The sequence below is a fragment of the Phaenicophaeus curvirostris genome, chromosome 4 (genome assembly GCF_032191515.1).
Source record: "Phaenicophaeus curvirostris isolate KB17595 chromosome 4, BPBGC_Pcur_1.0, whole genome shotgun sequence".
NCBI lineage: Eukaryota > Metazoa > Chordata > Aves > Cuculiformes > Cuculidae > Phaenicophaeus > Phaenicophaeus curvirostris.
Genome location: NC_091395.1, coordinates 24,656,291 through 24,671,267, shown reverse-complemented (window position 1 = coordinate 24,671,267; position 14,977 = coordinate 24,656,291). Strand labels below are relative to the sequence as shown.

At 44.4% G+C, this 14,977-nt stretch overlaps 1 protein-coding gene across 1 annotated transcript in view; it reads right to left on the bottom strand.

The window, feature by feature from the left end:
* Positions 1–7,160, bottom strand: part of PPA2 (inorganic pyrophosphatase 2) — a 38,001-nt gene extending 30,841 nt beyond the window's left edge. The window contains exons 1-3 of the mRNA XM_069855541.1: positions 7,022–7,160; positions 3,440–3,504; positions 1,753–1,797 (exon numbers count right to left, since the gene is read on the bottom strand). Of these exons, the coding sequence (XP_069711642.1) occupies positions 1,753–1,797; positions 3,440–3,504; positions 7,022–7,160 (249 nt within the window). The remainder of the gene's footprint in view (positions 1–1,752; positions 1,798–3,439; positions 3,505–7,021) is intronic.
* Between the last annotated feature and the right edge of the window lie 7,817 nt (positions 7,161–14,977).

Sequence of the window (14,977 nt, the reverse complement as noted above, 5' to 3'; positions counted from 1 at the left end):
ACTCTTTTCCCTTCATTCCCTGATTAAGCTATGTTTCTCTAAATATAAACACACAGGAATGCATTTCTCAACAGGCCAAGGTGAGGAAAGCTCCTGAAGAATCCAGTGTAAGAAGAACTGCTTTCCTGAATTCTATTTCCCTCTGTTTTCTCCCTTATCCCCAACTCCCCAAGACAATGATGAAAAAGGGTTTTCTAAATTATATGCATCCTTGCATTTCACCATCAAAATAAGGATCAAGCATGCTTGGGAAGCCTATGGCCTGCACGTTTGTTTGCTTACTTACATCAGAAGCCCATGACTGGAATGTACATTTGTCTTTGCTCATTGTTTGTGGTTATACTAAACCGCAATCCAGAGGCTCCCCCATAGCAGGGGTTACATGAGGAAGCTCTGGAATCTACACTGGCCCAGGAGGCAAAAGCTGCTCAGCCTCACTGCCTTTTTAGCCCCTGCTCCAAAGGCTGATCCAGAGATCAGAAGAAGGGTACTAGAAACAAGGGTGTCAACAAGCTACCGTGCTTCTCACTACAAAGATAAACACAGTTTTAGACATTACATAAACCAAGATTTGCAACTTTGCAGCTGGCAGGTATTGTCACAGTATTCAAAAGCAGGTAAGAAACAGAATACTTAACTTCCAGAAGGGCAGTAATTAAGAATTCACGCTGAAGGACAATGATTTTTGAGAAATACTACTAGAATATACTCATAACTCATCTTTCAGGCATGAGTCTAAGTCTACCAAATAGTACCTATGTGCACCACTATACAGGAAACCTAAAAAGTTTTACCAGGGCATTGTAGCTTGAATGAATCACAGAGCAAAGGGACAAGAAATACATAGTACAGGATTGTGTGGGGACTGGTGTACAGCAGAACAGTGTACCACGCATTAGTTGCAAAAGTATGAGAACCCAGTTAGGAAAGTTCTTTCACCTTGGATGGGTAATTACAGCTTTGCCATATGACTGGCCAAACAGATATTAACATAAAGGCTGGGGGACACACAAAGACTCGTCATGCCCTTTACACATGTTTAGTTTCTTCTTTTTCTTTCACTTCTTCCATTAATTTTTAGGTACTCCTATGCCAGGGAAAGCACTGCAAAAAATGCTGTGTTTGTGAAAAGACATTTACATAAACAAATCTTGTTTCACAGAAAAAGCCTGAGCAGACTTTCCATGGGTTTTTGGGCTTCTGTTAGGCTTAACTTTAGTGCTGGTTAATGCTGAACCATTAGCAGACGTCATTTTTCTCTCCCTGGGCTTCCAAAAGGAGTACAGAAAACAACATACTCCAGCTCTAAAAACCATATACAAGGTCTAATTTCTTCTCTAACATACTTAGGGTTTCTGAAGTCTTGTATGTATAGCAAAGACTGCCCACAGTCAGAGCGTAATGAATATTTCATTAACGGAGTTTTTTTTGCAAAAGTTTCTGAATTGAATAGCAAAAAAGAGAACACATCTATGCTGCAGTAGTCATAACGAACCTTTCAAAGAGTGGTATAAAAGTGTTTGGCTTTGAGAACATCTTGATGAATAAAAGAATGCTGACATTTCTGGCCCACTCAAAGAGGGGAATATTAAATCTCTTCAAGCTTTCTCCTCCTAAAATATTTGCATTTGAAGATATGTCAACTATATTCAGTGAAAGTAAGTTCACTTTGCAGAATAGCGAAGAAAACAGAGGGACTATTAATAAAATAAATAAAAGAACAATATTAAAAAAAAAAGAGCTTAGCAGTACCTCACTCCCAGTAGTCCTGGACCTCTTTGCAGGAATCTCTTTATCCTATAGGGAAAGAGTGAAGTATATAAGCATATAAAGAACATTAAGAGAGCAAAACTCTATTTACATAAATACAGACAAGAGTAGTTTTCAATGCAACTCTGTTAACGTATCTTTAGTGCACACTAAGACCTAAACTGTAACTTAAAAGTAAGTACACGGTCCTCTTTCACTGTGAAATTATAACCTTCCAGATGCCAACCGAGGAAGGTAAAAATATACAAGGACACATTCACTTTCTCCCAGCCACTAAAAAACGCAAGCAGCAATTTACACCTGTCCTCAACTGATAAAAAACAGAGTCAAGCTTCTGTTCAATTTAAAAAGATAAGACCCCTCCCCAAAAAAAAACACAAACAAACACAAAACCAGTATGGAAAACAAGACTGGAGTTACCCAATAAAGTCCACAAAGCTTCTATCACAGGAGGGCAAGAACATAACACACAATTCCTTAAATCGCCCTCTTGCAAAATTAACACAGATGTTTCACAATTATTCTCTTTCTCGCTCCCCCCTCAGTCCTGCAGAATTGCTCACACACCAGAATGAAAGCCTCTCCATGCTGATCAGACATCACTGTACTCTAATTTAACCAACAGAAAAATCACAGACTAGAATCTACCCCTCCAAACCTAAAACTCTAGATGCAGGGACAGCAAGGTCCCCAGGGAACATGTGATGAATATGCCAATTGCTTTTCCAGCAACAGCACCTACTGAACACAGCATCTTAGTAATGACACCTCTTCTACTGCTTAGGGTCTGCTGATCAAAAAGGTTCCATGCATATTTTTAATCACTTGTTTTAAATAATTAAAGAGATTGGTTCATTAGTTCAGAAGTCTCAATCTGAACATGCTACAACTGCTGACCTTCCTCAGCCTTCATATCATCCATAGGTCAACAGCAACAAATCAAGAAAATGGATTAAACCCTCCCAAGCTGTTTGTGTAACAAGCATACCATAATAAGCAAACCTAAGTCTAAACCAAAGACTGGCAGTTCCCACCAGTGACACATAATCCAGGCGTTTCATTATTGCTATAATGAAACTCCAGGGAGTGTAGCTAACAAGACGTGGAAGTGTTCAGCTGCACCTCACGCCTTGTAATTCTCCAAAGGTGCGATTACCACTTCTCTCTTGGGCATTACTGCTGCCTTCCAACTATAATGCTACTTTTGGGAATTAAAGAAATACACCACAAGTTAAAGAAGTGTGTGTTGCACATCTACCGCAAGGAAACGCACACTTTTAATTGCAGACGTAGAAAAACGCCACTTTAAAAAGAGTAACAGTAGGAAATAAATTCAGGAGTGCATAAACACAAAACTTAAACACAGAGGAGAACAAGATACAGCGAGAGTTCTGCCTGCTCTCAGTCATTTGGAAAGTTAAAGGGACCCTCAGGCTTGTCTACACAGTAACCACTACGTTTCACTGCAAGTTACTAAACTCGGCAGAGAAAATCTGGTAGAGCTATCGTGCCTGTATTACATAAAGAATCAGCCTGGGCTAAAATGGTCTTTTCTGGTGCTACTCATTGGTCTGTTAATTGCTTTTAAAACCTGCATTTTTACCTAAAGAATACCAATAAAATCATTATCATTTAGAAATTAATTCTGTTTGAAGCCATAAATACATACCTCTTTAGATACAGCAAACAGTGGAATGTCATGAAATGGGGAAATATATTTACCATCTGCATTCTCTGAAAAACAAAAAAGTAGCATAACAAATCTAAAGATATGCCACAAGATGCTGGTATTGCTAAGTATTATGCATTCCAAGAATGTATGATGTGCCACAGTAACGCACCAGTTTAACTTTTTTAAGTTTAATTCCAAGGACTAAAAGATAACCTAGACATACGACAAGGAATTTGATTGTTTCACAGGTAAGGATTCATTAGAATCAGAATTATAGCTTTAATATTCAATACCACACTTCCGACTACCTGGCAATACAAGCTATATAAAGATGTGAAGATGCTTTTATTCTCTTTTCTTCTCCTCCATAGCAATACACAACCATTAATGCAGAAAAAAAAATACCAAGGGAACCTAATTTCCATGAGTGATCATTGAATTCATGAAGGCCTCTAGCAATGCTGTTCTTGTGACTTCACTGTATTTCTAACAAGACAATTTCCACGACTACAAAAAGAAAATCATAGAATCATACAATGGTTCGGTTTGGAAGGGACATTAAACATCATCCAGTTCCGACCCCCATGCCATGGGCCTCCCACCAGACCAGGCGGCCCAAGGCCCCATCCAACCTGGCCTTGAACACCTCCAGGGATGGGGCAGCCACAGCTTCCCTGGGCAACCCCTGCCAGTGTCTCACCACTCTCATTGAGAAGACTTTCTTCCTTATGTCTAGTCTAAATCTTCCCCCTTCCAATTTAAAGCCATTCCCCCTTGTCCTATCACTCCATGCCCCTGTAAAAAGTCCCTCTCCAGCCCTCCTGTAGCCCCTTCAGGTACTGCAAGACCACTACAAGGTCTCCCTAGAGCCTTCACTTCTCCAGGCTGAACAAGCCTAACTCTCTCAGCCTGCCCCCACAGCAGAGGAGCTCCAGCCCTCTGATCACCTTTGTAGCCCTCCTCTGGACACGTTCCAACAGTTCCATATCCTTCTTGTGCTGGGGACTCCAAAACTGTTCACAGTACGCTAGGTGGAGTCTCATGGGAGTGAAGCAGAGGGGCAAAATCACCTCCCTCAACCTGATGGCTACGCTTCTTTTGATGTGGCCTAGGACATGGTTGGCCTTCTGGGCTGACAGCATGCATTGCTGGCTCATGTCAAGCTTCTCATCAGTCAGCACCACCAAGGCCTTCTCCACAGTGCTGCTCTCAAACACGTCATCCCCCATCCTGTATTGAAACCACAGATTGCCCCAACTCAGGTGTAGGATCTTGTGCAGGCCCATGTTTACCAAGAGAATAACTAGATAATTGCTCAGGCCCTAGAAATTAAACACTAGCCTGGAAGCCAGCTCAGTCTGAAATTTATTTAACAAGGGACCAATCTGCACTTCAGACGTGCTTCCACTGGAGAAAGGAACAAAATCCACTGCAGTGGGTACTTAGGCTTCTCAAACTACTCAGAAGCTTTTCAACATACTAGAAGACCAAGTACTGCAACAAAACTCTGGAGCGTGTCCACAGAAGAGCAGCGAAGCTGATGAACGGGCCTGGAGAACAAGTCTTATGAGGAGCAGATGAGAGAGCTAGGGTTGTTTAGCCTGGAGAAGAAGAGGATAAGGGGAGACCTTATTGCTCTCTACAACTACTGGAAAGGAGGTTGTGGAGAGGGAAGGAGCCGGCCTCTTCTCCCAAGTGACAGGGGACAGGACAAGGGAGAATGGCCTCAAGCTCTGACAGGGGAAGTTCAGGCTTGACATTAGGAAAAAATATTTCACGCAAAGGGTCACTGGGCACTGGAACAGGCTGCCCGGGGAGGTGGTTGAGTCACCTTCCCTGGAGGTGTTTAAGGGACGGGTGGATGAGGTGCTGAGGGGCATGGCTTAGCGACTGATGGGAATGGTTTGACTCGATGATCCAGTGGGTCCTTTCCAACCTAGTGATTCCATGATTCTATGAAAACAAAACCAATATTTTTTTAAAACTTGTAGTGATAGGATATGGGGCAATGGGTATAAACTGGAAAGTGGCAGATTTAGACTAGCCATAAGGAAGAACTTATTCACAACTAGAGTGGTGAGGCACTGGAACAGATTGCCCAGACAAGCCATGGATGCCTGATTCCTGGAGGTGTTCAAAGCCAGGTTGGATGGGGCCTTGGACAGCCTGACCTAGTGGGACACATCCCTGCCCATCACAGACTGACTGGAACTAGATGACCTTTAAGGTCCTTTCCAACCCAAACGATTATATGATCCTATGAATATAATATAATACAACACAAATCACAAGGAGTTTGTCCTCTGCTCTCACCTCTGTTCACAGTAAATGAGGACTTCACTTAGCTTTGGACTGTACTTTGAACGCCTCACCAAAGAGGAGTAGACAGCGATTGGTTTTGTAACTGCTGGAAACCTTCCAGATCCTCCTCCCAAATAATACAAAGTTTAGTGGTAGGCTGCTTATTCCCACTAACTAATGTGACTTTCTCCAGAAGATGATTCTACGAATGTAAGTGTTAACACATATCACAAGGAGTCAGTCCTCTTTTCTCACCTCTACTCACAGGACTTCACTTAACTCCCTGATCCTCCTCCCAAATAATACATAGTGGTAGGCTGCTTATTCCCACTAACTAACTAACATGACTTTCTATTCTTCTCTTGTGAGACCTCATCTGGAGTATTGTACTCCGTTCTGGAATCCTCAACATAAGAAGGATATGGAACTGTTGGAACAGGTCCAGACGAGGGCTACAAAGATGATCAGAGGGCGGGAGCACCTTCCCTATGAGGACAGGCTGAGAGAGTTGGGGTTGTTCGGCCTGGAGAAGAGAAAGCTCTGAGGAGATCTTACAGCGACCTTCCAGTACCTGAAAGGGGCCTACAAGAAAGCTGGAGAGGGACTGTTCACAAAGGCTTGCAGTGATAAGATGAGGAGGAACGGGTATAAACTGGAGAGGGACAGATTTAGGCTTGATGTAAGGAAGAATTTCTTCACCACGTGAGTGGTGGGCACTGACCCGGGTTGCCCAGGGAAGCTGTGGCTGCCCCATCCCTGGAAGTGTTCAAGGCCAGACTGGATGAGGCCTTGGGCAGCCTGGTCTGGTGGGAGTTGTCCCTGCCCATGGCAGGAGGGTTGGAACTAGATGGTCTTCAAAGTCCCTTCCAACCCAAACCATTCAACGATTCTCCAGAAGAGCCCCTGCGCTGGCCCAAGGGAGCTGCTGACAGGGTACGCGGCGCCTCAGCTTCTCTCACACCAGCAGACGTCAGACTTAACGTCTTGGAAGTCAACAGACCAAAAGCGTACGAAACCACGGGCCTCAGACAGCGCCGCTCCCCTGGCCGGGCTGTTCCGAGAAGCCTCCCCTCGCCGCGGCGCACTCCCCGGGGACGCCAGAGAACCCCGCGCTCTCCGCACAGAACCGGGGCGGCGGCCTCGGGGGCGACGCCTCGGCCCGGCCCGGGAGGAGCCGCCGCCGCCCTCACCTCTCCCCCTTCACCCTCCCCGAGAGGTTTCACCGAGCCCTGCGGGAGGTGGGGGTGACAGAGCGGGGTTAGCCGCTTGCTTACTTACTAAAGTAGAGGCGGTAATCGGGCGAGTTGGGCCGCCCCCGCGGCTCCGTGCCGTACCGGGCCATGCCGGCCAGGCCGCGCCCCCTCCCCGCCGCCGCCGCCGCCGCCGCCGCCGCCAGCCGCCACGGCGCGCGCATCATGGCGGCGGGGGACGCGCCGTGCGCGCGCGCGCGTGATGGCGGCGGAGGCGCCTTTCGTCCTCCCCACCTCGCATCAAGGCCTCGGCGGCGCGCGCGCGCGCGCCCTCCTCCCCTCCCACCCCGCGCGTTACGTGAAGTAGTTACTGTTACAAGAACTGGAATAGCTTTGATTTAAGCTGAAGTGTCAAGGAGAGGGTCCTGTGGGAGGAGGTGTCATTTTTAAAACACAGTCCAGCAAGGAACAGCAAGGAAGAGCAAGTCTTTGGGTGGATGTGGAACCAATTGATGCGGGTTGTGTATTTATTCTCTCTCCTGTTGGCTAAGAGAACCGCAGCACCTGGGGGTGTTGGTTGACAGCAACTGAACATGAGCCAGCAGGGTGCCCAGGTGGCCAAGAAGGCCAATGGCATCTTGGCTTGTATCAGAAACGGCGTGACCAGCAGGTCCAGGGAGGTTATTCTCCCTCTGTACTCGGCACTGGTGAGACCGCACCTCGAATCCTGTGTTCAGTTCTGGGCCCCTCACCACAAGAAGGATGTTGAGGCTCTGGAACGAGTCCAGAGAAGAGCAACAAAGCTGGTGAAGGGGCTGGAGAACAGGCCTTATGAGGAGCGGCTGAGAGAGCTGGGGTTGTTTAGCCTGGAGAGGAGGAGGCTGAGGGGAGACCTCATTGCTCTCTACAACTACCTGAAAGGAGGTTGTGGAGAGGAGGGTGCTGGCCTCTTCTCCCAGGTGGCAGGGGGCAGGACGGGAGGGGATGGCCTCAGGCTCCGCCAGGGGAGATTTAGGCTGGACATTAGGAAAAAATTCTTCACAGAAAGGGTCATTGGGCACTGGAACAGGCTGCCCAGGGAGGTGGTTGATTCACCTTCCCTGGAGGTGTTTAAGGCACGGGTGGACGAGGCGCTGAGAGGCATGGTTTAGTGTTTGATAAGAATGGTTGGACTCGATGATCCGGTGGGTCTCTTCCAACCTGGTTATTCTATGATTCTAAATAACTGGACTTTTTTGGGGGGGGGGAAATGCGCCTCTGGCGGCAGGTTTTATTTCAAGCGATGTGTCCCCAGACACTGCCCGTTCTCTGGAGAGGACAGCGTCCTGTGCTCAGCCTCATCTGCGTTGAACTGGTGTCTCTCCTGCAATCCCCTCTGTTTGCTGGGTTTCTTCCTATCTCAAATGCGAGGTCAGGCAGAGCTGGCTCCAAAGAACCAGATTAGCAAGAGTTTTAACTGTTGTGAAGTTCATCATGACATCAGCAGCACTTACTCTTATAAAAAGTGGAGTGTCTTTGGTTCAGACTAGAGTTAACTTTCACCTAAGTGCCTGTATTTTTGGAAACTTGGATGGAATGTCCCTCTGGCAGCGTGTTTGCTTTAAACGGCGTTTCTCTGGACACTGTCCATTCCTTGGAGATGATAACGTCCTGCGCTCAGTCTGATCTGCGCTGAACTGGTGTCTCCTCTCCTGCAATCCCCTCTGTGCAGCCTTTCCCCAGCTCCAAGGAGAGGTCAGGAAGAGCTGGAGCCAGCTCCAAATCAGCAACAGTTTTAACTGCTGCTAAGTTCATGATGATACCAGCAGTAGTTACTGTTATGAGAAGTAAAGAGTGAAGAAATTCCTCCTTACATCTCATCTAAATCTGCCCCTCTCCAGTTTATATCTGCCCCCTCCTCATCCTATCACTCCATGTCTTCGTAAGCACTCCCTCCCCAGCTTTCTTGCAGCCCCTTCAGGTACTGGAAGGTCGCTGTGAGGTCTTCTCAGAGCTTTCCCTTCTCCAGGCTGAACAACCCCAACTCTCCCAGCCTGTACTCATAGCAGAAGTGCTCCAGCCCTCTGATAATCATTGTAGCCTCCTCTGGACCAGGTCGCTCAAAGCCTCATCCAACCTGGCCTTGAACACCTCCCGGGGATGGGGCATCCACAGCTTCCCTGGGCAACCTGTGCCAGTGTCTCACCATCCTCATGGCAAAAAAATTCTTCCTAATATCTAGTCTAAATGTCCCCTCTTTCAGTTTAAAACCTTTACCTCTCATCCCATCACTGCACTGCCAAATAAAGAGCCCTTTCCCAGCTTTCTTCTAGGACCTTTTCATGTACTGGAAGGTTACTATAAAGTCTCTCTGGAGCCCTCTCTTCTCCAGACTGAACAATCCCAATTCTCTCAGACTGGCCACTTATGGGAGGTGCTCCAATGTTTTGATCGTCTTCATGGCCTTCCTCTGGACTCTCTCTAACAGCTCTGTGTCCTTCCTATGCTGAGGGCTCCTGCAGGTCTCACAAGAGCAGGAGTTGGAAATAACCAAAAAGCCCTACTTGACGTGGCAGATAATCACCAGCAGGAGCCCTGTACCCACACCGAGGTGCTTCCAGGCCACCAGTACTGCCAAAGGTCCAGGTGTAAAAATAGGGATGATGATGGCAGGCTTGTTATCCTTTTCTGAAGCCACACTGGCATGAAGATCCTATCTTGCTGCTTCCTCAGTAAAGCATTCGTTTCTTCTTGGTATGCACAGTTTTATGTCACCCAAGCCAGTCTTTGTTCGCACTACTTCTAGGTAGGCTACTTGCATGTGTTCCCAAAGGTACATGCATTTTTATATTGAACCCTACTGATAGTTAAATTAGATTTTCATCTATATTCAGGTTGTGCTGGTTTTAAAGATTATTACCCCTACATGTGATCTGATTCCTTTGAATTCTCTTTCATTGATCCTTGTGGAGGATTTCTAATTGATTTCATCTGGCGATACACGTGGTAGTTCTCGGCGTAGTGCTTCTTATTAATGGATTTTTTTTTAAAATTTCCCAAAAGGGGCGGATACCACTATTTGCATTTTATTGATGGCGAAACTGAGGCAGAAAAACTTCTGTTGCTGTTGTCACTCTTAAATCCCAAGCTAGTCGTGTGGTGGTCTACAGGTGGTCAATATTGGCTTTGAATTTTAACTGTGATTTGAATTACCCTGGAATATTTCTGCAGGACAACTCCATGTAACCCTGATTATTTTATACGGTATTTTAAGTGTTACTGGGAATGATTTATTTGCAGCAGAAAGTCTGAGTTAGTCTCTTCTATCAGATTTAAACAGCGTGTAACTTCTTCTTCCCTTTATTTGTCTCATCTACTGTTTGGTAAGTCGGGCTTCAAGAACATCAGGATTGCCTGTTTGATGTGTGAAGTAAGGACACCACATTATTTTGCATCAGAGTGGGAGATTTGCCTAATGGTCACAGTCCTGTTCCCCCATATACTCCTCTGACATGTTAGTTGTTACCTTGGGATCTTCAAGGGAGCTGTATTCCAGTGTATGGATTTTCCACGACAATAAAGGCTCTGGTGGGAAAAAAAAGCTATGGTCTCCTTTGATTTGTGAGCTGCTAGCCGTTATTTGTCGCAACAGACACATCTCCAGTAGAACAGAGGGACTATTGTGCAGACCTCTTACTCACCTCCCAAAGAAGCTGTGAAACAGTAGTTGGTGTTTCACCAGGGGAAGTGGCTTCTTTCTATAGTGAGTTCACCAAACACAAGGTTTTCAGATGTAACCTTATCAACTGGACATGTGGAGGTGAAATTCTTCATGTACAGTCTCTATTTGAAGTTCTTAATATTTTAAAGGGAGCAAATAATCTGTTTTTCACATGGAATAATTAAAAAAAATAAAGTAGAAACTTTTTTTTCTATTATAAGAAAATCTATTCCGTGCTTTCTTCTGCTGCTGGACCAGCAAAGTTAAAACAATCACGTGCCATAGGCCTATCCTTCCACCTCTGCTTAGTTCTGAGGAATCAGGATTTCATTTATGGAGGTTCAGAGCCTTTGAAAATCCCTTACCAAGCACGCACACAGTATTTTTACATCTGCAAACCTGTAAGCTGGATGTAAGCCTATTCTAGAACGAGTCCAATATGTATTTGTTTTCCTATACAAGCTGGGAAGTGAAATACAGTGCTATAGCTGGTAGTCCCTGTGAGATGCACTAAGCCTAAGCAGAGTTCTCCACTGTCTTGTGTTGTGAATGTGGTTTTGTCTAAAGCTTTCTCATCTGCAGTGGGAAATCAGCTGTGAGATGCCTGGAATTTGTGAAATATAAAGGAGTTCCTGCGCAGCCACAATTTAGATGCATAAGTAGATGCCATGGTGTTACCTAGCAAGAGTGGATGATGCAGCAGAAAAACACCTAGAAACCCTGTTAGCGCTGCCAGAGCAGAGAACATGATGCTTTAGTCCTCTAAAGTATCCAATATTGTCTTACTACTACAGAAATAATAATAATAATGCTCTAAATAGCTTTGACTATTTCTCAGTATTATGTATTATGTTACGTAGAACATGGCAGAAGTACACATTAGTAACTCCTCAAATCACATTTGGGTAAGACCAGCTTCCTGGTTAGAATAAATTTACCTAACTTTCTTGAATCTTCAGAACGAGTATTCTGGTTTCAGTATCTACATTAATCAAATTTTCCAGAATTACCAAGGCTTTTGCTACCAAGGAATTATTTCACCTCTTTTTAATCCCAAGCATTTTGCATCCAGCTCCTTTAAATATCCTTCTAGCAACTGAGCCAGCAAAAGGCATGTATAGGACTGTTCCCATTTATTGACCTTGAAACAGCTCCCACTGAAAGACCATGAAAATATTGCTATTTGTTTCAATGGAATTAGAATCAGGTCCTTAAGACTTAAGTAGGACTTACATGGTGCTTAGGTTTTATGCTTGCCCTCTGCACAGGGGTGAATCTCATTCCAGCAGAATGCCACTGGAGTATAGCAAAAACTCAGCAGCAGTATAATCACCTAAGCCTGAAGGACAACCTTACTTTAAAAGTTTCTACTCTTCAGTGTGCATTTACGTTGATTTTATGTGTATTTATAGAGAGAGACACACACACACTCATGTATAAGATGAATGTTTTGCCCATGAAAATGCTGTGCAAATTAAATGCAGAAAACATTATCTGTATTATAAATTAAAAAAAATCCCTTCCTTTTGAATTAAAATAATTTCCATCTTTTCAGCTAATAAGGCATTGAAGAATTTCATTAGTACCACTATGTGCTGTTTCAGTGCATTTGCTCTTCACTGGTGATCACATCATTATCGTTAACTTTTGCTGTAATGTAACTTCCACCTCCATGGCTTATGAGACCATTAATCTGAAGGAATCAATTCCTGCCAGCCTTCTGTTTTGCTGCTACCTGTGTGAAAAAGAACAGCAGCCACAGACAACTGTCCGCCCATCCAGCCACCTCGCTGGATCCACTTTTCAACCAAAGCAAGTTAAAGGCTATGAACCACTCCATCTGCAGATCTTTTCACTGACAGTCTGCAGCAGGAGGAGGAGGATGAGTTGCTGGAGTCAGTAACCTCTTTCATTAGCACAGCTGGATGTGGGAGAGGTTGTCTACACACAGCCTACTCATGTGTGTATTTGTATTTTATGCACTGATGAATGCCTGATGACTGCAAACGACTACATCATCTAATCAAAAGGAATAAATCGTGTATTTCAGTAACTGGAATTAGTTTTATTAGGCTATGTTACTTTCCATCTCAATGTGAATAAATAGAGAGGCTCCAATCCCAAAGGAACTTAAAGAGTCTGATTGCAAACCCTTTATAGGAGTGGTGAACTCCTTCAGGTAACCCTATTGCTTTAAAAAGACCGATCTTTTGTATTTATGCAAAATTCAGTTTTAATCATAATACTGACTACCATCTCTAGGAAGATGACAAGTTTACACCTTTTATTTTTTTTTTTCTTCTGAGTAAATTGTTTCTCTGAGCTGTTAGTTTCATTTTTAAACATGCTTTTTGTTAGGCTCCCTGTAATGTATGTTAGAATTCACTTGCCAGATTAATTTCTCTGGACCTCTGCCTAGAAAGTGAGAGCAGCTCAGTCAAGCTTTGTAAGAAATGCCCATTTCTTCCTTCCTGGATATCCGTCCTGAGTTCATTTTAAGCCCTGTGAGCCAAGGATTTTCAGCTTACTGTAACTCCCACCAAAACGAGTTTTTTTGTTTGCGAGTATGAGTTAAAACTTCTTTCTTTTTTTTTTTTTGCAACTCTTATCTTTGTTACTCCAAAGCAACTTCCCCATCACAAAACAGAAATCACAGGTCTTCTTCCCTGTTCATTCATTGGTTCTTTTACATACATCCACCTACACAAAAAGAGAGAGAGGAAAAGGCTTCCAGTTCAGCTATAAAAATATTGTTGGGAAACACGCAATTTTAGTGCAAAGCTGCAAATCTATAATCATTCAAAACAGAGACCTAGAAGGAAAATCTCTCTAATTGCTCACGATAACGTCTTTCTAGGCTCCATTCCCCTCTTGATTTGTGAATTGCCAGACATAAAGTTCTCAAAGAATCCCACAGAAAACATTTCATCTTTGCTAATTTCTACACCCCCCTATTTTACATTGGAACATAATAATAATGAAGATTCATCTTCCTGTCCTTTTATCTGTGCCTTGCTCGCTTGCTTGTCTTCCTTCATTAGCTTTGATATCACAGTGCCATCTACTTGATCAACAGAGTCAGGTTATTTTCCTTAGAAAATCACTGTGCTGTCTGTAACCCTGATGAAATCAAAGTGCTGCTTGGTTCCTTGGCGAGTTCCCCTCTCTCCTCTGCACCTCATAGCCCTTTCAAAGCAGCATTTCCCTTAGATGTACGCCTTTGGGAGCTGGCCCAGATGCGAGCCTGTTTCACAGACTGACACAAAGTCCCAGCTGGACACTGATGGATCCACTGGCACTGCAAAGACAATTTCAATCCTTCTGACCCTTCTCTCAGCATCCTCTCTCCTCTCCAGCTGGTGTTTCATTTGAGAGCCAGGTTCCCCTCTGTAGGTAGAAAACGCGTCAGCCTTTTGTATGTGTAAACTGAGGCAGGTGCTTTGTTCGGAGTAAGAAAGCATCACAGCAGTTGGAGGAGATGGACTGCATAGCCTGGTAGGTTGAGCCATTCCTTCTTAAAAATATCCACAACCTAGCCTGAGCCCTGGCAGGCATACGCTTTATTAATTTCTCTTACAAATATTTAGACAAGAAACACCATAGACAAGGCTAAGAGAAATTATCACTGTGTGCTTACTTTTAAAGACCTGTTTCTCTACAGGAATCACCAGTCTGGCAAGATCAACAATAGGAGTGAAGGTGACACTGCCGCACTAAATAACATTTCACCTATGAGACAGGCTTTTTTTCTCTTTTTGTACTATTGAAAGGTGTTGAAGTTTTTTTGCTATGTATATTTCAAAGTAAATCTGATTCATTCATTGTGGAAAATCAATGTGTAGACTCCAGTTCTACCTGTCCTTAAGTCTTCCCTTTTTACTGCTTTTATCCTACCCGTCAGCCTGTTATCTTAACCACTATTGCTGCAAACAGGTTGGGTGCATGTACTAGCAGCTTTCCAGTGCTCTAAGTCCTTGGTGGGCTTTATGCATGATTTTTCTTATCAAAGCTTCAACTTTTTGACCCTCAGAAGACATCTTTGCTATGACTTGTGCATACAGGCAGAGTCAGAAGAGATACAGACTTGCTTTTATAGGCACCCAGGCTTCCTCATATGGACGTGTGGAGCTATAGCAACTTCTGTGTTCTTTATGTGCTCCACCTGAGAGGAGGGTAGGACAGCTTTCTGCAGAACCCTGGTACCTTTCTACTTCTCCACTGCCCGTTGAGGTAAAATTTGCACTGACTGATGAAGTCATTCTGCAGCTGCATATTGAAACTCTCCTCTCGCTCTGGGGTTGTTCTGGGCATTGCAGCGAACAAACTTAGAAGTGGCAGCCTGGT